The sequence below is a fragment of the Ostrea edulis genome, chromosome 3 (genome assembly GCF_947568905.1).
Source record: "Ostrea edulis chromosome 3, xbOstEdul1.1, whole genome shotgun sequence".
Taxonomy (NCBI): Eukaryota; Metazoa; Mollusca; class Bivalvia; order Ostreida; family Ostreidae; genus Ostrea; species Ostrea edulis.
Genome location: NC_079166.1, coordinates 71,372,146 through 71,398,101, shown reverse-complemented (window position 1 = coordinate 71,398,101; position 25,956 = coordinate 71,372,146). Strand labels below are relative to the sequence as shown.

The 25,956-nt window shown below is 35.5% G+C and overlaps 2 protein-coding genes across 2 annotated transcripts in view; one reads left to right on the top strand and one right to left on the bottom strand.

The window, feature by feature from the left end:
• Window positions 1-5,042: 5,042 nt before the first annotated feature.
• LOC125675612 (aldehyde dehydrogenase family 16 member A1-like) lies at window positions 5,043-25,836 on the bottom strand. The gene is made up of 14 exons (XM_048913371.2): window positions 25,604-25,836; window positions 24,875-24,977; window positions 24,621-24,747; window positions 23,390-23,568; window positions 22,488-22,750; window positions 22,021-22,173; window positions 18,372-18,569; window positions 17,208-17,306; window positions 16,496-16,738; window positions 12,480-12,637; window positions 11,153-11,320; window positions 10,279-10,483; window positions 8,735-8,920; window positions 5,043-7,743 (listed from the first exon to the last, which is right to left on the bottom strand). Exons 1-14 carry the CDS (start codon window positions 25,724-25,726, stop codon window positions 7,444-7,446), a joined length of 2,505 nt encoding a protein of 834 aa, XP_048769328.2. The 5' UTR covers window positions 25,727-25,836; the 3' UTR covers window positions 5,043-7,443.
• The window catches only part of LOC125675613 (alpha-taxilin-like), a 27,472-nt gene continuing 27,311 nt past the window's right edge, over window positions 25,796-25,956 (top strand). Inside the window, exon 1 of the mRNA XM_056158781.1 lies at window positions 25,796-25,883. The gene's annotated coding sequence lies outside the window, so the exon portion shown is untranslated. The remainder of the gene's footprint in view (window positions 25,884-25,956) is intronic.

The window sequence follows — 25,956 nt, the reverse complement described above, 5'->3', positions numbered from 1 at the left end:
CTCATTTTTCAAAATCTATGTTATCTAGGTACCCGATTATCTGGAATAATACCGTGCATTAACAAAAATGCATGGTTTATCACAATTATCCACAGTTATTTTGCATAATAGAGTTTTAACATGTATAGCCCCATATTTGATTTGTTTAGATTTTGTAAGTTAGTCCTAATGTAAACATTGAAGACAGTCAAATATGCAAAGAAGATATATATTAAAGTAAAGAAAATTTCAATACAAAATAGAATGTGTGACATGTGCTATTTCTAACTTAGATATATTGTAACAGAGGAAGGTGGTAACACCCCCCACCCCCACCCCACCCCACCCAATCACCCCCAGCATTTTTCAAATTATTTTCAGGATTGTGTTACTTCCTATCCTTTAACTGACAGATCATTTATAAATTCTCACATATATTTCAAGCTCACCACACTCCTGCCAACACTTCACAAACGCTAAGCCCAAAGAATTCCAAGGGCTTTTTTCGTGTCTCCAGTACGGTTTTGTCCAGGACCCACTGAGGGGACATTCAGGAGACACCCAATACTCCCTGCCTTCTTTGACATGCACATCATTTCGTCTAGTTATGCCCTTGCATTCTTCACTGTTGAGGACAATACTTGTGCAAATTACAATGTACATTCTGTAACAATTAAAATCAATGCGTACTATACATGCTAAATATACATGTATTGTAAATTTAAAAAAAAATAGCATATAGTTATCATCAGTTGTAGTATTTTTCTGTTGAGAATCTAGTTTTATATTAAATAATAAGACTAGAATATCTAAAGGTGGATTGTTACATCAAAATGTCATCACATGGCTTGCTAAAACATAACATCTGAAGTATGATTTCACAAACAAACAAAACATTCCTATAAAATAATTAAGAGCTTTTGTCACTCATTTGATGGTGATATCGCACAGGTTACTCTTACACCTCCGTGTCCTTAGGAGCGGGGCAAAAACAGCCACAATTGACCAAATTTTCTAAATCTTATTCCTCTGCAACTGCATATATTTAAGAACAAGAGGCTCATGGGCCACATCGCTCTCCTGAGCAGCAATTCCTACCAATAAACAAGCATGAGCAAAACTATCATTAGATAAGCAGCTTGGTTCAGAAAAAAAACTTTTCAAAGGTAACGACAAAACATTCACCAATTTTCAAACTTAATCATTAAACTTGACTACAGATTCATCAAATACCATATCCCCCTGCAGACGGATATGGCCTTTCATATTAACAAATATCATTTAAGGATGCTATGTACCAAGGTTGGTTCCCTATATATTCGCATATAAAACTTTAATCCCCTATTGTGGCCCCTTCCTAACCCCTGGGGACATGCTTTTTACCAACTTGAATCTTCACTTTATCAGAAAATGTTCATGTAAATTTCAGCTCTTTTGGCCCAGTGGTTCTTGAGAAGATTTTTAATTGATCCAACCCTATTTTTGCACTTTTATAATTAACATCCCTTTGAAGGGGACATGACCCTTCATTTGAACAAACTTGAATCCCGTTCACCTAAGGATGATTTGTTTCAAGTTTGATTAAAATTAGCTCAGTGGTTCTGGAGATTTTCCTATATATCAGCATTTCAAACTTCGACCCCCTTATGTGGCCCCATCCTACCCTCGGCGGCCATGATCTGAACAAATTTGAATCTACTCTAAATTAGGAAACTTTCACTTAAATCTCTACTCATATGACCTGGTGGTTCTTGATTAGAAGATTTTAAAGATTTCCCCTATATATTCGCATGTAAATTTGATCCCCTATTGTGACCCCACCCTACCCGCAGGAGTCATGATTTTACCAAACATAAATCTCCACTATGTCAGGAAGCTTTCATGTAAATTTCAGCTTTTTTGTCCAAGTGGTTCTTGAGAAAAAATATATTTTTAAATGCTCCTTTCCTAATTTTGCAGTTTTGTGATTATATCCCCTTCGAAGAGAACATAGCCCTACATTTCAACAAACTGAGATCCTCTTCACCCAAGGATGATTTGTGTCAAGTTTGATTGAAATTGGCCCAGTAGTTCTGGAGAAGATTTTCCTACATATCACCATGTAAAACTATGATACCCTTATGTGGTCCCATCCTACCCGGGGGCCATGATCTGACCAAATATGAATCTACTCTATATCAGGAAGCTTTCAGGTAAATATTCACTCTTCTAGCCCAGTGGTTCTTGAGAAGATCTTTTGAAGACTTTTTTTTTATGTTTTCGCATGTATGACTTTAATCCCCTATTGTGGCCCCAACAACTCCCTGGGGGTCATGATTTTAACAAAATTAATCTTCACTATGTCAGCAAGCTTTCAGGTAAATTTTAGCTTTCCTGGCCCAGTGGTTCTTGAGAAGGTTTTTAAATGACCCCTTCCTATTTCTGCATATCTGTGATTATCTCCCCTTTGAAGAGAGCATGACCCTTCATTTGAACAGACTTGAACCCCTTCACCCAAGGATATGTTGTGCCAAGTTTGGTTGAAATTTGCCCAGTAGTTCTGGAGAAGATGAAAATCTGACAAAACCGACGACGCCGACAAATTTTGATCAGAATAGCTCACCTAAGCCGAATAACTGCGATATTGCTATTGTATCTGAACACAAACTCAAGTCAAGTAATGTTTCATATCTGGATTCAATCCACTCTAACTACCACAACTTTGCTCGCATAGAACCCAGTTGTGATAACAATAGTTTCTCCAATCAATACTCACGTTATCTAGGTAAGGGCGGAATTGGTATCATGTATAAAAAGGAACTCAAACTGTCTATATGCGAGTTAACAGACATTGACTCATCACGTATTATTGGGTTAGAAATCACATGACCCTGTGACCCCTCCTTGTATATTTTTGGTGCATATCTCCCCGCAGATGTAATCCAATCCTATGTAACTGAGCTTAGTTTACTTGAAGATCCTGTAGCTCTTTTTTCATCTTTAGGAGATGTGGTTGTAGGAGGTGACCTTAACGCTAGCTGCTACGATAGAGATTCTGGTTGTGTTAAAGTTTGCTTAAAGACTTTGTAAAGCGCAATTACATAGGATGTCCCCGAGTCGATTTCGATGCATCTAGTCCACAATATACTTTCATTCAAACTAAGTCCACACTTGATTATATATTTTGTAGCAATTCTCTTTGTAAGAATGTTAAACTGTATCATGCTTTTGAGGAAGGTTCATTTAGCTGCACATCTGACCACTTTCCTGTTTTCATGGCTCTTGATATCGATGTTTAAAATCGTGTTATAGACAAAGCTTTTAACTGTTTACCAGCCTGTCACAAAACTGACTCTTATAAAATCCAAGAGCATCAACATTTTGTCTCTAGGGAATATGTTGCCTTGTTACAAAGAAATCTTACATGTGTACATGATACTGATATTTTTTGTTCTGATCTTAACTGTCTGTTGCATGATGCTGCATCCAAATATATCCCTGTGTCGAAAAAACCGGAATGGACACCAAAAGTAAAGCAACTTCATGATACAGAACGACAGAAACGTGGGATATGGATACGTGAAGAGCGACCACGTGGTATGTGCCACGAGTCCTACAGAAACTATAAAGGCGCCAAACGAAAATTCGCAATGAATTACAAACTGTACACGACGACTTTATGACAAATGCATTCAAGGACATCGACGAAGCTTCCGAGTGTGATGCACGACTATTTTGGAAGCTGATTAAGCGCCAACGACCTCGGAGCTCCCGCATAATGATATATCCTGAAATTGAACTTGGGAATGTAGTATTCAAACCCAGTAGATATAGCTAACTGTTTCGTGCATCACTTTGAAAATATTTACCATCCACAGGACAATGGAATCTTAAACGCTGACTTTTTCCATTCCATTGAAAATTCTTACTGCGACTTAAAAACAACCAAAAGTCTGACCGAAAACTCAGGTGGGTCCTAAACTCCAAAGTTATTCTGTGATAATATGACATACATCATCCACAGACTTTTATCAGTATAGACACTTTCATGGGCATTTAAGTTTTAAGAACGCATCTTCTTCCATACTGTTGCTAATCATTAAAATTTAGCCTAGATATGCAGAACAGGTAATTTTTTCTAGATGGCATAGCCCTTGCGACTTGTGATACTTTTAACTAATAATAAAGTGACCAAAAAGGCTGACCAGTGACGGTCTCGTTTCTTATTTCCAACAATTTTCTCCATAACACATTAAAGCTTCAATTTCTTAACTTCTCGATTGCCTAAAATTGGAGTTGTTAAGAGTGCATGGAAGACCCATTGTGTTAATGTTTCCAAATGGCAACAAATGTTCAATTACACTACAAAATGAAAGAATATTCACAAATATATATATATATATATATATATATATATATATATATATATATATTCAATTATAATATTGATATTTATTTCTATTCGAAAACTTTAATTTATATATATGTAATTCAACTTTCCTTGTAACATACAATTTGATTGGATGAGCACATTGAAAAAAAGATCGTTCATATTATATAGTGTAACTTAGTATGGGGACATGCCCCCTCGACAACCAGTACAGCACTATTTTATATACATTGAAGCACTTTTCTATGAAATTGAAAATAACAGAATTAAAAGTGCACAATAAAATACCTTTCAGTTATTGAAAATTTTTGGTATATCAAACAAGACGTATATTTTGAAGAAAAAAAAATCTTAAAAGTAATCTTACACAAAGCACTAACAGTCAAAATTCAATACAAACTCTTTGTGGGTTATAAACTGTAAATAAATTATGACCTCTGTATACTAGTCATTAGTACACAGAGGTCATAGCATATTCACAGAAACAAGTGCCTGTGATTATAAAGCGAAACTGCACGAAGTTAGATTACATCTTATAACACAGGTTAAATTAGCTTTCTTCCTTCAATAGATCAACGAAAGGTATGTAAATACATGTACATGTATACCTATAGTATCCAGATACTGCACATGTACTACATGTATCTAAAACACAAAAAGAAATAGGTGGCCTCCTCAAGAACAGATTTTCCACTCTCATCTTCTACATCTTTATTTCATACAAAACAAATTATAAAACATCACACATTGGATATAAGATAGTTTACATCACTGGCTAACAGATGCATTAAAACAGCTTTGTAGATATTGGGCCATCCTTCATCAATTGCTGATTTGCTATCCAAAATGACTAATTCCATCACAACTCTCAATGCCATCTTTTTAACAACAAAATAAATGGATAATACTGGGACAAAAACTGAGCAAATTTCTTTTCATCAGACAGCTTTAAATAATTCAGTCCTGTAACAGCAAATCAACAACTTTTCTACGAATATGCGTTTTTTGATATGGATTTTGTTAATAAGAGAGATGACAAGACGATTGTTTCAGTCATATACAACAACCTTCTGAACGTACATGTACCAAAATCAGATCCTTGCATTAGTTCACGCTTTGTCTCACAAGATACATAAACCACATTCAATTTAATACCTTTACCTAATGATCTTATCTTCAAATGTCATCGACAATTCAACTCCACATAAAAAACACATGCGGCCCTTTGATTAACAGACAATGAGAAACAATGTGATCATTAATCTTACAATGATTAGGAAACTGTACCCAATGTGAGGAGAACTGTATCTCCTATGAAATCTTTATAGATACATGATAAATCACAGACAGTTATGTGTAGTGATACTACTGATTATATACACACTGTACAACACAAACTGGTTAATTATTCAACATTACTAGATAAAACGAGGGAAACACAAAACAGCACTTCTTATGTTCATTACTTAAACCATGAACTTAAACTACGTGTATGAACTTTTGCCCCATCAGTCAATTATTATAGGCATCCTTGAAAATATGAAATTTAGAATAGTCTTCGTTTTATGCCATGGGCAGGTGTCCACAACATTGATCTGGACTACTCCCATATTCACACACAGGCAATGACCAATACATTTGTCAAAACTTCTACCCAATATATAATATGGGCAATCACTTCTGCAAGGGCATCAAGTAATTACACAATAATTATAATTGCCCATAAATTTTCCTTAAGAAATGATAATCTTGGAGACTAGGAAATTAATATTAAGGCACATCGGGGTAATTTCAGTAGCTGCCAACGCTTGTTTTTAATTGTAACATAAAACTACAAAATCAATGAAAACTTAAGCTCTGCAAGGCAATGCCAAAACCTTGATTACAACAATCTATCACATTATAACAATATTCAAATGCTGGATAACAATACACACATACCTGTATCTATAAACTCTCGGTAAAATTGTAAAATTCATGTGTGTATAAACTGTAAATAAAGACTGTAAAAAAAATTAAGTACTTTCATAGATGTTTGGTAACACTTTTCTGATTATGAATGAACTTTACTCCAAGTCGCGGTAACGCAGCATACATCAGACAACCTCTGCTTTATGGATACAATTATCCCTACATATATATATAGCTCTAACCAATGCAATCCTTATGCCCATTTTAGAGTGGCAAGATTATCCTAAAGGTGCTGATTCAGCATATTCTGGATTAGCTCCAGAACTATACCTCTCTGGGTCAGTCCCAAAAGTTCTAGATCGGTAAATGCCAAAATTAACAAATTACACGAAAATATTTAGCAATATTTCATTTTCACCCTGGATTCAAAAGAAGCATGCTTCTACAGAAAATAGATCCAAAACTCCCAATGATTTGGTTGAATAATGAGATTTTTGTAAAGTAAATGGGCAGATGAAATCCTTGCTCTAAAGTTGTACTTTTTAATGTCAATTTGATGGGCGTTTCTTTCTTCAAAAATCAAATAAAATCATGCGTCCATCATATCTAAATACATGCACAGAGTTTATCAACATGAATTCATATCGTGTTTTGATATATCTAAAAGTTGTGGGATGCAAGCTGTCGGCGTGAATTTCCCGCAGTGAATTCACATTGTAACTGTACCGGTACTTTAAACAACTAAATTTGAAATCTGCATTGCTGCAAATTCATGCAATACATACTGTATATGTATAAATGAAATACATAAATTTCAAAATACTGTGGTAACTGGTAATAATATATAGGAAAGGAGAGAATTTATGGCTGGACCAGAAATTGAACCTGGGATCATCCTGTGCTGTAACCACTGAGCTATCCAGGCCGATAACCACGGTCCATATAGCCCTAACTACTAGACATCTTTAAATTCATAGCTTTATATAAGAGAATGCTGTTGATCAATGGCAAATGGTACATGTAACACTACATTTTAAATTCATAGCTCTAAACAAGAGAATACTGCTGATCAATGGCAACTGATGATCTTGCATTCAAAATTCATACAGCTCTCTAAAGAAGAGAATACTACTATTAATCAGATCATTAATGCACCATATTTTGGCCATCATACATTTTTAATGTTAATTAGCAAAAATGTCTCCCATGGGTATCCAGATGTTTTTGACCTGCACTGAGTGATATAGAAACTCCTCCCCTTGACCTTGCTCAAGGTCACACCAGTTTCTCTCAAATCCGTAATTCACCCAGGTTCTCTTGACATTCTCTGCAGAAGTGAACTCCACAAACTTTGACCCCTCCGCTGACCCAAAGTACCACAATGACTGGACATCCTGGTGCTCAGTTAGATATTTAGTCAGGTGATCCCGGTCTCCGGTCAGAATGTTGACCACTCCACCTGGTAAGTCTGAAGTGTCAAACACCTGGAGAAAACATCAGAAATTATTCATTGAGAACCATGTCATGCAGTCCTGCCACAAAAATATAACTGCCTATAATTTTGTGCCCCCTTTTTAATTAAGAGTAAAAACTGTTTCCATGTTAGACGTTTTAACTATATTGGCCGTGATCATTATACTGTATACATATACTTTACTATAATGAAACACTTGCATGTGTATGTGCTTTACTTAAAAAATCACAATATCATTGTTAAAAACCAACGTCTCCTTGGAAAGAAGATAAAATTTACACACTATTTTTAAATATGTTGGGGATCTTACTTTAATTAACAGTCACAGAATGTGACTGAAGTGTCGCCGATAAAACTCAGTTTGCAACCGTTAAATCAGCATTAACGGTTGCAAATAACAAATGAGAAAATAGTTTAATATCTCCTAATTATTGAGGTATAAATCATTATTGCGGTGTAATTAATCATTATTAAGGTAATAATCATGATTGAGATATTAATCATTATTGGGATATTAATCATTATTGAGATGTCACCAATACCTGATATAGATCTAATGCTGACAGTGGACATTTTTCAATTAATCATTATTGAGGTAATAATCATTATTGAGGTAATAATCATTATTGGGATATTAATCATTAGTGAGATAATAATCATTATTGAGGTAATAATCATTATTGAGGTAATAATCAATAGTGAGGTAATAATCATTATTGAGGTAATAATCATTAGTGAGGTTATAATCATTATTGAGGTAATAATTATTATTGAGGTAATAATCATTAGTGAGGTAATAATAATCATTATTGAGGTAATAATTATTATTGAGGTAATAATCATTATTGAGGTAATAATCATTAGTGAGGTAATAATCATTAGTGAGGTAATAATAATCATTAGTGAGGTAATAATCATTAGTGAGGTAATAATAATCATTATTGAGGTAATAATCATTATTGGGTTATTAATCATTATTGAGATGTTAATCATTGTTATACCTGATATAGATCTAATGCTGACAGTGGGTATCTCTCACTAGGAATAATGATCATAGTGTTGCCCCTGACAACAGCTGGTGCAAACAGGGAGACAAATCCTAGGAGAGGGAACTCGTCTGGACAAGCTATTCCAATCACCCCCATTGGTTCATGGATCTTCACTGTGGCTCCATATAATGTGGTTTCCTGCGAGTCAAGAGCAAAAAAATCACATTAGGACCGATCGCCTTGGACATAGCAGTGTGCAAAACTAACTTTAAAGTCCTATAGACTTTCGGTCCATAGTCATTTCATTTCCTATAGACCACAACAAATTCTTATAGACCAAAATTTAACATGCAATATTCATTGTTATTAAAAAATAAATAATAGGCACAAATTCGATTTGGTAATTCGTTCATAGTTTAATTATATTCTTTTTCAATTTCATGCACAAGCTTTTCAATTAGAATTTCATTTTCTTTTTCATTTTGTTACAGCTCAGTTTCACTGTCTGATTCTTCATTTAAGTCACTTCTACTACGTTTCGTTTTCTCATGATTTTCTGCGACTTTAGCCTTGCTGGAACTTGTACTGACCCCTTTCCATTTGATTCTAGGGCGTGCACCTTTCACATATTTTAACAGTTCAAAAAAGGACATTCCAAATTTGCACGAAAATGGTGACCATTGAAGTAAATATCAAATTGATCCCCACCCCCTGTTGAAAATGGAATAACCTCATTCAAATGATTTGTAATTACATTGTGGAACATTTTATTACAGTTAATAGGTGAATAGAAACATCAGTGTAATACATATAAACTGGTATATGTTTAAAAAGTTATTTACTCAGAATTCCTACAGACAAGTCGGTCTATAGCTATTTTGATCGTTATAGACCGACTCGATTTTCTATAGACATTGTCTATCGGTCCATGGTTAATTTCGCACACTGCATAGTGAAGTCATACTCCTGTAACTCGTATAACGTATGCCTTGTGGTAAGGGACATAACTCATCAACATCACATACCTCATGATCCAGCAATATAACATTTTAACATCTTATACCTTATGGTCAGTTTTAAAAATGAAAAATTGACAACCAATGAGAACATGAATGCTAGGAGCGGAATTTAGCATATTTTATGATTATAAGTTAAGTCTAGTTGTCTAAACAATGATTAGGTAAATGAAAACTGAATATAACACCATCCACCGGAGAGTGTCATCTTATGAAATCCAAAAGTGAATGTGAAATGATCAAATTCATTAGCCCTATGAGTGAGACTCTGTAAGTTGTAAATAGGATAAATTTATTTTCTGCTTCTAAACATTTCAATCTACTGTGCTATGAATTTACTGTGTACCGACTACATTTACTGTGTATTTTTGGTTTAGTCTGAACACATTGAACAATCAGTCTTCAAAATTATATAAAGGAGAGGAAAATATCAATATTTCCTCTTTAAAAAAAATAAAACATTTTTCCATAAAATAAAATGTATTATATTGCTTTAATCTGTCCATGTGTGAGGTTTATAATTCCTATAACTACACCCACCTGTACTCCGCCACCGTATTTATCACAGTAAGCTCCCCAGTGGAACAATCTTTGGACCGACAGATCTACTTCCGCCACACAGTCCTGTAGTTTACGCCCCGTCATCAGCTGGATCCGCCCCGCGATTTCCTCTCGCCTGATCTCCAGGTTCTCTGCCATGTAGTAAACAATCTGTGCTCTGTTGTGTGCGGCTCGCTTTCCCCAGCTAAATATATTTTTTTTAAAAAACCACTTATATAATTATGTACATGTTATCAACATCCGGGCCTGAATATATTTAAAAAAGATCCATTTACACATACATATTATCAACAATCATTCCATAATATCTTTACTTTGTAAAATTTTAAATTCAAGGTCCAATATTTTGCACATTAGGCACTTAGGTGATATATTTTGCTGTAAAATAATTGTCCATCTTCCAATATTTAATCCTAGCTACAACACACACACAAGGAGGGGGTGTTGATATGTGTTGTGGTTTACGTCAGTATGTTACATCATCGTAAGGACATGTGACATATTGGTCAATAATTTGTTCATTCCACAACATGTTTGCAGTTTTCCCAAGCATGTGCAAAGCTGAAGGATTCTACTTTTGTTAATTAGCTGTATCTTTAAATTTTGCAACAAATGCAGGAAAAACAAAACAAAAACAAGAAATTATAGATGCCTAAAGTAACACACCAGACCGAAACATAAACACTTCATTTCCCTTCCTTCACCCTCGCTGTTTATTTTAAATTGTTATCTGATAACTGTTTACATTTTGTGAGTAAAACATTTCTCAGTTTTTTCTCAGCAATATTAATTGATAGCTATTTTGCATTTAGAAATAATTTGATAGATTTCATCATATCTATTTATATCGTACCCTGGAGCTGCAGCATGGGCAGCTTCCACTGCATTCCTGACATCCTTGCGATTACCCTCCCCCACATGACCTACGACCTTTCCCTCGGGATTGATGACCGGTCGTACATAGGGAGCGTCTGGTCTCTTCTGGCCCCCACCATAGTACATCTTGAAGGTTCTGTCTATACTGCAAAGGTAAAAATTAAAAAAAAATGTATCTATCCACTGTAGTGAATTCATTATCAATAATACTATCTATCATAAATAATGCTATTCATCGTAAATAATGCTATTCATCATAAATAATGCTATTCATCATAAATAATGCTATCTATCATAAATAATGCTATTCGTCGTAAATAATGCTATCTATCATAAATAATGCTATTCATCGTAAATAATGCTATTCGTCATAAATAATGCTATTCGTCATAAATAATGCTATTCATCATAAATGTCACAAATAATGTTATTTATCATAAATAATGTTATTTATCATAAATAATGCTATTTATCATAAATATTGCTATTTATCATAAATATTGCTATTTATCATAAATATTGCTAACATTGGCATGGTAACTATTAACTGTGACTAACCTTGACATGGTAACTATTAACTGTGACTAACCTGGGCATGGTAACTATTAACTGTGACTAACTTTGACATGGTAACTATCAACTGTGACTTATCTTGACATGGTAACTATTAACTGTGACTAACCTGGGCATGGTAACTATTAACTGTGACTAACCTTGACATGGTAACTATTAACTATGACTAACCTGGGCATGATAACTATTAACTGTGACTAACCTGGGCATGGTAACTATTAACTGTGATTAACCTTGATATAGTCACTATTAACTGTGACTAACCTGGGCATGGTAACTATTAACTGTGACTAACCTGGGCATGGTAATTATTAACTGTGACTAACCTTGACATGGTAACTATCAACTGTGACTAACCTTGACATGGTAACTATTAACTGTGACTAACCTGGGCATGGTAACTATTAACTGTGACTAACCTGGGCATGTTAATTATTAACTGTGACTAACCTTGACATGGTAACTCCATTAACTGTGACTAACCTTGACATGTTAATTATTAACTGTGACTAACCTTGATATAGTCACTATTAACTGTGACTAACCTTGACATGGTAACTATTAACTGTGACTAACCTTGACATGGTAACTATTAACTGTGACTAACCTGGGCATGTTAATTATTAACTGTGACAAACCTGGGCACAGTAACTATTAACTGTGACTAACCTTGACATGGTAACTATTAACTGTGACTAACCTGGGCATGTTAATTATTAACTGTGACTAACCTGGGCATAGTAACTCCATTAGCTGTGATTAGCTTGTTATCCACATTTTCAAATGTTGGCCTCTGTGGAAGAGTTGCACCAAATTTCTTTAGATCCACCTCCACCTTGTTTGGCCTCGGTCTGTTCTCCCATGCTGGACGGACATACTCAAACAAGCCCTGTGTTCAGAAAATCTTAAACGTAAACGCTTTCCTTCATCAGTTACCAGAATTAGATGTTTATATCTGTCCTACATACACCTGTAATTGCGATTTCATGTCTGACTCATGTGCTTATGAGCAAAGTCTTTTGAATTGAACTTTTCTAGCACTCTTAAGATGAAAAAGTCTTAGGACATTTTAAAATTCTTCCATATCCATATCAAAGTTAATATGGGCTTGTCAGTAAATGTAAACCAAACTTCAATCACATACAAAAAATTCTTCGAATTTCACAACTGATCCTTATTCACAAATACAGTTGAACTTTGGTATTTTGAACACTGATATCTCAAATACCATGGATATGTCGAAGTGATTCGGAAGTTCGAACCACTTATTCTTTAAAGGTCATAGGAGACGGTTTTTAACAATACGTTTTCTATCCATAATTATCAACTTTGTTTCATAGACTCCTCATAAAAATACTTTTTAAAGATTAAAAACGATATTAACTCAAAGAAATTGAAGTGCAAAGGTAGTCGGAATAGAAAATCGTTACCCGATTATCGTTCCTGATTTCCTGAATTTGTGACGTCATAAGAGACCACACTCAGATTTGCGAATCAAAACAAAAGCACATCCATAGACGATTTATTCGCAACTGGAGGAGGTTTTGAATGGGGAACCATAGTTTGTTATACAAGGATATCACTTTGAACTCATAATTAATGTAAATGCCAGCCACATCGACGATTTTTCATCGGAGGACGAACAAGAAGATCGATCAAGATCCTATTTATTCCGAATCGGTTGAAACAATACTGACTGGTTAATGATAAATGTATGATAATTTCAGAGTACATTCTCTGATGACAATAAGAGAAATATAGATAGTTATTACTTGCGCTTTCTAATTCCATGCAGACACAGCGACGCAGCATCGGATTTTTCCCCAAGGGGGGTGGGGGGGGGGGGGGAGTGAAGGTTGACTGACAAAAAAGGTGGGCATCCCCCTTTGGTTTTATGTGCCCAAGTTCCACCCTGACTCGGATATATTTTATAGCCAGATCGAAATTTCCTTTACACGCATCGTGAGCGCCGTTTTTTTTTTAAATTTATTTCCATAGGATTTTTACAAGTATCATGTTCAGCGATTTTAGTTTAACAGGTGAATCTAATAAATATAAATGGATTTAACATTCTTTTACAATAAAATTTGCGACATTAGGGCCTATATGAAGAATAATTTACCATAACATTAGACGCTATAAGGGCTCTTTCTTGCGTATAATATTTGGAACTGGAAACCAGAGGAAGAACGAATTCTTCGTCTGGACCAGTTATTGAAGGAACTGTCGAAAAATCCGAATGTCCTGACTGTTTTTGTAGGCCATGCGTTATGGACGAGTCACACAGACAACTTTAGGTAGGCAAAGAATTCTGGAATATGTTGAGTCATCGTGGGGTGTGGGACGATGATCAGTTCATAAGCTGTACATAGCCAGAAAATCTGTACAGTATGCAGGAACTCACGTCGGGAACTGTATGTTTGGCTGTCATACATCGTTGGATACTGGGTATCCGACGAAGGCAGTCAAATCAATACAAGAAAACGTAGAAAAAAGAATAAACTGCCTAATTTATCATGGCTAACGTTCTCATTTATACAAAATAAATTTATCGAGCTTTAATTCTTACATGTTGATTCATTCAACCGACCGGTTGTTCAAAATCCTCGGCCTTTAACGTTATTATTTGTTTAATTTTTTTTACCCTAATAAGGAAACCAACGTGCAAATTAGTGCTTCATTTAAAGAAAAAAAAGTCATCCCCCAACTCTTGCATGACCGTAAAAATTGGTTTATTTCACCCGATATAAAAACTTGTAATTTCATTATGTTCCACCATTTGCTTTGAACATTCTTTTTCAAACAGAAAAGAGGGGGGGGGGGGGGGGGGGGGGTCTGATAATGCAACTTTCAACATATAATGTTAGACCTATTCATCTTCAATTTATTTACTTATGTATTCAGAGAGAAAAATTCTGATCAGAAGAGCTTGATATAACTATTTCATAGTCAAATTTCATTTATAAACTAATCAGATCATGCATGTTTATACTAAATTATGAATATCTGTACTACATGTAGTCTACTGTCATTATATACAGTCAACGTTTTGCAGGATTTTCTCGTCTTCGCCGTGCTTGCCGTTGGTTTGTAGCCTAGTTGAAAATAGTTAGAACTGCATCTGGTCGAAGATTTAATTTCATAAACCCATTAGTTTTTGCCAAAGTAGAGTGAATACAATAAAGAAACTGATCCTCATCAACCCCCGTAATCGCGTAAAATGATTGTCAAACAACTTAGAGTTCTGTGTTCTCAGTGTAGATTTCACACCCAAGTCTTTCTGAACGTTGGATCATTTAGACAAAAGTATATAGAAATACCTGACTTGCTAAATTACAGTTGAATGTAAGCACATTGAACATTTTGACGGCTAAAACCCGCAGTTGTTAGTATAAACAAATACACATTTGCGTCAGGCTGGTCTCTTTTGACGTCATTAAGCAAGGGAGATAAGTCATTTTACTATTTTGATACTTCACACCACGGCAACATTTGACGGTCTGTAGCGCCTGTTACCTTACGATTTTTTTCTGAATGACTTCTTTACATATGTTAAGTAATTAAAGAAGAACACATTTTCGTGCAAAACAATTTTTTTTTGAAAATCGTCTCCTATGACCTTTAAGTATTTTACACTCGATATCGCGAATCCTTGGATATCTCAAAGATATTTTCTAAGTCCCATCAGGTTTGAGATAACTAGGTTTGACTGTATATCTGACAGCCAATCATTCCTCTAATCTTTGTAAAGGATTACAAAATTGTGAAAACTTGTTGCAGCCACCTAACTTAAAACCCGTGAATCACAAAAAATGCACAATGATGTATTACTGATTTACAGTGTTTTGTCATCTAAATAAGGAATGCAATGTGAAACAAGAGGTACTGTGAGCAATGCTCACTAAGAATACCCCCCGCTTACCCCAATCTCCCAAAGGGTGTTGGTAATAGGTATAAACTACCTCTTTTCTGAGTGTAAAAAACAAATGGCATGACAAACCGAACCATATTGCTACTTCGATGTCCAGTGCGTGTGACCTTTGACCTTTTGACCCCAAAATCGATAGGAAACATCTTCATCCCATGGGTAGTCCATATGTATGATATGGTGACTGTAGGTGGAAAGGATAACGCTTTAGAGCCCGGAAACCATATTGCTACTTCAATGTCCAGTGCGCTTGACCTTTGACCTTTTGACCCCCAAATCGATAGGGAACATCTTCATCCCATGGGTAGTCCATATGTATGATATGGTGACTGTAGGTGGAAAGAATAACACTTTAGAGCCCGGAAACCATATTGCTACTTCAATGTCCAGTGTGCGCTTGACCTTTGACCTTTTGACCCCAAAATCAATAGGGAACATCTTCATCCCATGGGTAGTCCATATGTATGATATGGTGACTGTAGGTGGAAAGGATAACACTTTAGAGCCCGGAAACCATATTGCTACTTCGATGTCCAGTGCGCTTGACCTTTGGACCCCAAAATCGATAGGGAACATCTTCATCCCATGGGTAGTCCATATGTATGATATGGTGATGGTAGGTGAAAAGGATAATGCTTTAGAGCCCGGAAACCATTGCGTCTACAGACGGACGGACGGACAACCCGATTCCAGTATACCCCCTCACAACTTGTTGCGGGGGGTATAATAAATATTATCAGATTAGGCTACATTTTCTATTTTAATCGCGAGATCGAACAAAAACTGCCAAAACTACAAAATATATATCATAGCTCTTGCCTCCTTTCCTCCATCTCTTCCAAATCCACTCTGTTTGTATCCACCAAACCCAGCAGCAGAATCAAACAAGTTGTGGCAGTTGATCCATACAGTGCCTGCTTTAATGCCCAGGGCAACTTCCAGGGCCAAGGGCACATTCTCTGTCCACACACTCCCACCGAGGCCATAGATTGTGTTGTTAGAGATAGCAAGGGCTTCTTTAGCCGTTCTGAAGGGCAATACAACCAGGACTGGACCAAATATCTGTAATGAAATAGGTCAACAAATCCTATCAATCAATATGGCTAGATTTTTGTTCTCGACATGCAACAAAGTAGTCATTGTAATGTGATCTTGTAAATCAGGCCTGGATTTCTAAAACTGAACTTTAGTTGAAACCTGGACTTAAGTTTTAAATTTTACTCAAATTATGACTGCTCAAAAAGAAAACTCAAACTTAAGTTTGATATTTTTTTTTGTGAAATCCAAGCCAGATTTATGAATCAGAATTATGTAGAAAAGACATTTTGCCTAAATAAGATTTTATCATTGTAGCAATATTTAGGTCATAATGCAGTATACTAAAAAAATGATGAAGAAATTCCATGCACATGGCTTGTGTCACATCAAATATTGCACACTCTTCTCATAGTAAATTCTGTGATACGCATTTGCAGGTTTTCCTTAATCATTGCCAGTGATAATTTCTGAATTACAGTTTAAATTACTTTACCTCTTCAGCTACAACCCTGGACACTGTCTGGACATTTGTGATAAGGGTGGGGGGATAAAAGCAGCCAGTACTTGGTACACTCTCCTTTATTTGGTAGACCTAAAAATGAAATCAAGTGAAGCCTTAACTACCCATCTCAGTAAAAAACTTATTTTAGGGGGGGGGGGGGTTAATAATTCATTGATTTTGTTTTACGGAGATACCCACAAACTCAAATCCTCCATGAAAGGGAGAATATGAACTACCACAACTCTAAAATTGCGAAATTAACATCACCACAAACACATTAATTTTTTCTCTTTTAAAACCATGAAAATATGACCTCCATGCCTGTGCATGTGACTAATGATTTGACAGCGTTGGAAGTAATTTTCCCTTCCTCTTCCACTGTCCTGTTAAACTGAAACTATTACATGAATAATGCTCAGCTATGTTAATCTTGAAAATCAATATCATGATGAATTGTATGAGGGCTGAACTCTGGAAATCTCCTTTTCTGCAATTAAGAGTAATTGCCCCTGATTTCAAAATTATGATTGTGCTGCTTCCTAAAAATGCCCAGAGCATGTATTTGTGTGCATTGATGGTCAAGAGGATGTGACAGGCATTGGTCTTATCCTAAAAAGTATTCTAATTTTATTCTAACACTATTCCATTCAAAATACATAATTACAGTATGTGAACATAAATCCTAAAATATATCAATAAAGATTGCTACCAATCTTTCCAGAATTTTTAAAACACTTTCAAATCTAAATTACACTCTACAAAGCAATCCATTTTCAATGAAGTGCTCATTCTTGAATATTGACCAAAGAAAAAATTGGGGAATGTAAGAACGTTTTCAGAATTTGAATTTAATAAAGAAAATCGAACTTCAAAACTGAAGAAATCTCTACATTGACCATGGTCTTACATTTTTTGATACAATATATTGAGTATTTTGTCAAATCAGGCCTTATCTCAAACTTTTGTCAATCAGGGCTTATCTCAAACTTTGTCAAATCAGGGATTATCTCAGATTTTTGTCAAATCAGGGCTTATCTCAGACAATTAACGAAATGACAGTAGCTGCAGCAGTGTAAACATGAGATGACACTTTTATTGTTTGCCTGGCACATGTTAAACACACCACACAATCTCTGATCCTCCCCTTCATTTTACCTCAGCCCCCTCCTTTCTGGCCTCCTCCACATATTCCTCGATGGTCTTCCTCTGACTCGCATCTACAATGGCTCCCATGTCCATGGCTTTATCCAGACTATTGCCCACACGGAAATGTGTCAGCCTCTCTTTCAATTTATTTACCATTTTTTCGTACACTGATTCCTGAACCAATAGTTTGGAGCCTGCACTGCAGACCTATCATAGAACACAAAAGACATGACTGTATAAAAAACTCGATTTCCCATATAAATATTATATCTTCATGCATAAAATGTAAATAGTACATGTCTATGCATTTTAAACTCATTTCCAATGTAAATAGTACATGTTTATATGCATTATAAACTCATTTCCAATGTAAATAGTACATGTTTATGCATTATAAAACTAATTTCGAATGCAAATACTAAATGTTTATGCATTATAAACTCATTTCCAATGTAAATACCCCATGTTTATGCATGAGTGAGAGAAATGAGTACCGTAACCTATAAATAGGTGTACTCCACACACAAACATTACACCTACGTTGTTCCTGTAAATACAAAGACTCACTTCTCACTAGTTATACACACTATTCTTATGTAATATACAACATACAGACAGTGCTTCCCAAGGTCTTCTGGTACTTAATGGACATTTGGTCCAGAAGTGTTTGAGATATTACTGGACCAAATCACATTTTACCAGACCAAAATTTTATAAGCAAATTAATTCCCTATTGTGGCCCCAACCTACCCTTGGGGGCCATGAATTTGACAAACTTGAAGTTACACTAAATCAGTAAGCTTAAAAGTTCATGTAAATTTGAACTTTCTGGCCCAGTGTTTCTTGAGAAGAAGGTTTTTAAAGATGTTCCTTATATATTCCCATGTACGATAAAACTTTGATACCCTATTGTTGCCCTAGCCTACCCCCGGGGGCCTTGATTTAACAGACTTTAATCTGCACTATGTCAGGAAGCTTTCATGTAAATGTAAAAAAAATTCTGGCCCAGTGGTTCTAGAGAAGAAGCAAAAAAATATTGAATACTGTGATTGTGCCAATTAGAATTATCTTTATGGTTAATCAATTTGCATAAATAAAGAAATTACTGGATCAGAAAGAACTTCGGGGTGGGTGACGATGAAAGCAGAATTTTAGACTATTTTGAAGTGAAGTTTGGAGTAAAAATTTGTTTCATTCCTTGTGTTTATTTTTTTTTTGGGGGGGGGGGAGGGGGGGGCAGGGGGTATGGTATAGTCCCCTACTGTTTTAACAGACAAAATTACCAGTTCCTGTGCTTGAACTCTTATAATGTTTCCATGGTGATTAAAGTAAATAAAACATGTCATTACAAATTTGAATATGTCAAAACAAAGCCAATCACGTCCAACCTTTTTCATTTTTAATTTTTCAATGAATTTTCTTGTTTTCTTTTTCATACTCTTTTTGTTGTTTTTTTTTCTTTTCTCTTTGTCTGTGTCAGCTTTTTTCCTCTTGATATTTTTGCCTGGAATGGCATTGGGGATGTACTTTATTAACCCAAGCATTTCACTTCAGATTCGTCAGTGAAGTAAACTTTTCCAACCAGTGTTCAACACTAGTGTTATGAAATACAAGTTTAATCTAAAACTTTTAAATTTAAAAAAATTCAAATTGTTTAATTAAAAGTGCCCATGTTGTTAAAGTACTTCTTGATCAGAGTATAGTTAATGCTTTACTTACCTGTTACTTATTACCTAATTCAAAGCTTTAAAGATGTCTATAATTTTACAGGATATTGCTCAATACGCCAGTTTCGAGATACGCTCGAGTTATTTCCCTTTGAAGAACTCTCGTACATAGTAAGGCGCGAAACAACTTGTTTACATGCGGGAGTGGGACGAATATTCATCACTGCATAAGTGAATGTACTCATTAAGTCTCTCATATGCTGTTTCATCACCCAAATTCAACTGATACACAAACTAAGTAAGTGATAAGTATTCAGGGAGTAATTAGATACATGGAATTCTTATTATATCACGTAATTTTATTGTACGTAGGTATCATATCCTGAATATTACTTTCAAATATGACATTGTTTTTATGTTTCTGCTTTAGTAAAACGTTTCTTTCAATAGTATTTTGTGTTTCCAACATTTACATATTTAAAAAGAAGCCGCTTTTGATACATTTTATCGTCTTCCTCACTGACAGAAGGTTCACTCTGTCCCACTTAGGCCCTCAAAATTCTACTAAATGTACCTCCTACACAGGAGAGCTCTTATCTCGAAACTGGCATATTGTATTATCACCCTCTCAGGGGAATTGAAGATGATTGCAAGTTTGATAAATATTTGAGTTAAACGTAAACACATTTTCTGTTTGCAACATTTGACTAAAGAACAGAATAAATTTTGGGAAATGCTGCTAAAAATTGAAAAATTAACTAATCATGTATTTTATTGAAGAAAAAAAATTTAACGGACACTTGGTCCAGCCAGCAATTGATATTTATCGGACCAAAACAAAAATTACCGGACATTTGCCAATGTCTGACGGACCTTCGGAATCACTGTACAAAAAATCCAAATACTAATAAATGAACAATGTGAACATTAAACATCAGACATGGCATACAAGACATGATTTCTTCATGGATAACACTAAAATAATCTTGTGTAAACTTGTTCTACAATTCTATTTTCAATGAGTGAATGGTATGTTCATGCATACTCAGATGCTTACTTAAAACTTTGGAATATGCAATTAGAATTTGATCTTTCTCATTTGATCTATGGATAGGGCATTTTTGCACATGTTTGCAATATCTGATCTTTGATATTTCTTTCCTGTGCCACAGTATCGACATCATTTCTTCATAATCACAAACTTTACCATCCAGGTCATTCGGTTTTGTGTTAGCTATTCCAACACAAGTTCCTTCTAAATTATGGTGCTGACTCATTGCATCCCTATCCTGTTACATTTAATCTCATGTATTTTCAATGTTTATAGAACTGTTATTAATCTGTTTAGTGGGCTTATCAAGGGAGACTGACTGAGGATTATAAATTTGGATTACTTGATTGCTGGTATGATTTTTAAAATACCCAAAATTTCTTTCTCTTTTCACTATCAAAAATCAGAAAGCCTTCATTTTGCAACTGCAGAACATGCAGCAAATACATACATTATCTAAATACAGCTAATTAAAATTGTATCTATTGCTATGTACTTCACCACAAGTGGTGATGAACATATAGTAAACAGAACCTGGACAGATGATTTTAATTAGAACTACATGTATATGAATAGTGAGTATTTATAGCTTTGACACAAGGGTCATGCATGACACCAATACTCATGTACCATCAAGTATGTATATGAAAACAAAAAAATTTCCTATGGTAATAATAGCAATAAAACCCAAACCTTGTCAAACCAGCCAAATGGGAGCTTGTTGTGTTGTTTTTCTCACCTGTCCCTGATTAAACCAGCCAATAAGAGCTTGTTTTGTTGTTCTCTCACCTGTCCCCAGTTAAACCAGCCGATAAGAGCTTGTCATGTTGTATTTCTCACCTGTCCCCGATTAAACCAGCCAATCAGAGCTTGTCGTGTTGTTTTCTCACCTGTCCCTGGTTAAACCAGCCAATAAGAACTTGTATTATTGTTTTCTCACCTGTCCCTGGTTAAACCAGATGGCATCCACCACTCCTTCCACGGCGCTGTCTAAATCAGCTGACTCGAACACCACCACAGGGGATTTCCCTCCCAGCTCTAGGGAAAGCTTCTTCCCACTTCCTGCTGTCAGTCGACGAAGAGTCTGTCCAACCTGTGGGGTGAATTGATCAACTTCAATGCAACGCTTATCACAAAGAGATATTAAAACCTTAAAATAATGGCTTGCTGTGTCATGGTCTTAAAATACATGTACCCATCTATGTTTTTTTACTTTCAATATTAATCATCTGATGCTTCATACTTCAATCAATCTTTATTCAGTGAATCGAAAGATTCTTTCCTAGAGACAATTATTCACTTGATTTTTTATTTTTTTTTTTAAATTCTACATAACACCCAAAATTTGCAGAAAAAAATCTCTTCATTCATACATTTACTACATGATGATTTCTGAAATACACAAACCCCAGTGGAACCTGTAAAGGCCACTTTGTCCACAGACGGATGGTCAGCTAGCATGCTGCCCATGGCTCCACTGCCCGTAACTACATTGAAGACACCCGGTGGAAGTCCCGCTTCTGCACAGACCTCAGCCAACAGAAGGGCAGAGAGTCGTGTGTACGTGGCAGGTTTCAGCACCACTGTGTTGCCCATCGCTAGCGCTGGGGCTATCTTCCAGGTCAGCAGCATTAAGGGGAAGTTCCACGGCACTATCGCACCAATCACACCTATGAAAAAGTATTTCAAAAATATATCCACCCTCAGGAATGTGTAGTGTGTAGATTCCTTAACATACACGAGTAATCAATAACTGATTTCATATTATTCTTATCGAATGTTGATTATGCCGAATTAAGTAAGTAATATAATTACTAAATAATTTTCATTATATAGAAAATCTACAGTTACTGTACTGTCAAACCTAATCATCTCAAACTTGATGGAGCTGAGAAAAAACTTTGAGATATCCAAGAGTTGAGATATTGAGGTTTAAATCATAGATAATATGTGGTTGGAAATTCCAACTCATTTTGACATATCCATGGTTTTCGAGATATCGATGTTTGAGATATCAAAGTTTAAATGCATTTGGACAAACTTAGATATAACTTAAATTAAGACACCTGATTTAGCATTAAGGTCACGTACACCTTGGTATTTTCTTTATACTTTACAATGACAGTCACATGCACCTAGTCAATGAACTTAAATCCCATGCTTTCCCTCATCTGTCTGAGGCAACATAAATCCCAAAGCTATCTATCAATGTACATATACTAAGTTTGTTCAGAGAAATGCCAAATTTATATATTACAGAGTTTTCATTTATCATGAATTCCTAATCACTGACCTTCGAGATTTCTTACCAACAGATTTCCACCCCCTCATCTCAGTGTCCATTAGTTGAGCCCAGCCTGCATGATGGTAGAAGTGTCTGACCACAATAGGGATATCTGCATCCCGGGTCTCTCGGATAGTCTTACCGTTGTCCACTGCCTCCACGACACTAAACAGACGCATGTGCTTCTGGATGTGTCTTGCAATGCTGAAATTCAATACAGCTGAAATTCATTACATATAAAACTATGCATGAGAAACTCTTATCTTTATCCATAATGTTCATACTTGTCTTCAGTCATGAACTGTCATTTCAAGAATCAAGGTGCTATAAATAAAACAGTCATCATCAGTACCTTCCAATCTATTAAGTAAAATCAGACTTCTTAGATCCGCGCTGTATACTTTGCGTAAGAAGATCTGACATAACCTGATTAGGGGTCATGTTCAGATGAATTTTATATCAGCCAATCAGCGAGTCGGCTTTGAAATCGTCGGTGTTAACAATTCAAGGAAAATGGCTGCGATTGTTTGGTTTGAAAGAAAACATATCGCAGCTAGATGCGACGTCACAATGCACCGTTTACGTTGACTGGCATTATATTCCTCGTGTTATTTAAGTAAACCATCTTGAAAACTATTCAAATCGTACTTATCCATATTCATACATAAATCGAAATTCACAATTAATTTAATTTGGGTGTATTTCATATCGTACGTTTTGTTGTTTGTATGAACGGAATATATTAGGCATTATTGCGAAAGTTTAAAATTCGTTAATGGAGAATATACAATTTTACAGTGTGGAATAAACTTCGTGGAAGAGAGATTACAGCAATTTGTTTATGAATAGCCAGGAACCGCCTAAATAGCCATCATTGTCTGTATGGCGCAATCTGACTGGCTGATAGTCCTCATGAATATTCCAAGCTAAAGGTCATGCGGACATGACCTCCCATGGGGTTATGTCAGATCCTATTATAGGGCTTGTGAGCGTATCCTAGGATCTGATTTTCATTAGATTGCGGTACCTTCTTGATGTAATGCAGTTTTGATTTTCTTGATAGATGTTTTAAAATATCAAGGCAATTCAAATATTGAGGGGTAGTTTCCTTCCAAAATCTATCAATGTGTTGCTGTAACATCAGTCTTCGCCAAGGCTCCCGGAATTTGTTGAAGACTGTAACATGTGAAGGGAAAGTGAACCTGTAACTTACCTATATAAATGTCTCGCTCAAACATGAGGTGAAGTCAAGTTACCTGTACAGATGTCTTGCTCGGACATGGGGTGAAGTCTTACTCCAGCTTTGGTAGGCTTTCTCTGCAGCTTTTACTGCTAAGTCTACATCAGGCTTCTCTGCTTGTGTGGTATGTGCCAATTCTTCACCTATTGATATTTTCTTTTATTGATAATACTAATAATACACAGTCAACATGAATTAGACCATAAACTTATAAAATGCAAGTATACATATATCTGCAGGATTTGTTTCTCTAAACTCTGTAATACTGACCAGTTGCAGGATTCTTTGTCATATATTTCTTCCTGCCTTCTGGTTTCACCCATTTGCCATCTATGAAAAGTCCAAAGTCTTTCCCATGATCATCTAACCATGCCTGTTAATGAACATTTACATAGAAGCCTGTTAATAAACATTTACATAGAATAAAAGTTGCTCAGTGGTGAAAAAATCTACATTCATTCTCCATGAATTTAAGAATTAGTTGATGATTCTGGTCAGTTAAATACATGTGCAACAGAGATAGGATGATTTCAAAATATATGTGACTGGAATCGAACCAAGTTAGTTCTATAAAGACAATGAAAGTGATTGCTTCAACATGTTCAACTGGTGCATGGTCTCTATCAGTTTAAAGATAATGGGGGGAAACTAACCTACTGTATAGAAAATGTGGTGTTATCCTAAAACTAGATTACACTTTCAATCAAAATTGTTTACCATTTGGCTTGATTCCCATGCATAAACATGTCAAATCAAGATAAGGTCAGGTTGAATAAAGCCATTTCTGCACATTTCACTTCGCATGAAAGCAATAGGGCATATACACTAAAAGAAGCTGACTTAACACAAACAGGACCTACAATTCATAGGTGTAAATATTCGCTTTCACTTTATAGCAATCATTATCATAAAAATATTTTGTGTCCTGACCTTTTCACTTTCATATGTATATTTTAAAATGTTGCATCTGTCATTCATTTGTAATGGCACAGAACTAACCTTAACAACATTGTCTGCTTCTGGGGCAGGTCCATAGCTCATCGTTTTAAAGATTTCTTTTACAGAATCTGGGTTCTTCTTGCTGGACTTCGCGACTGTTTCAGCCATCGGAGCCGCTGCCATGTTGCAAGTATTTTATAGGTCAAAAATATGAAAAGTCCAGAAGCATCCGAATGTAGGTAACAGGTTTCGGTACTTTTTCAGACTTTACCATATATGCATATTTGTGACGTCATAACATGGCAGCCACCACAACCTATTAATTTCGAAGAAAGTAGTGGTAAGTTTTGGTAATTTACATAGAAATGGTTGAACACATTTACATTGTGTGCAAATAATCGTATACGCTCATG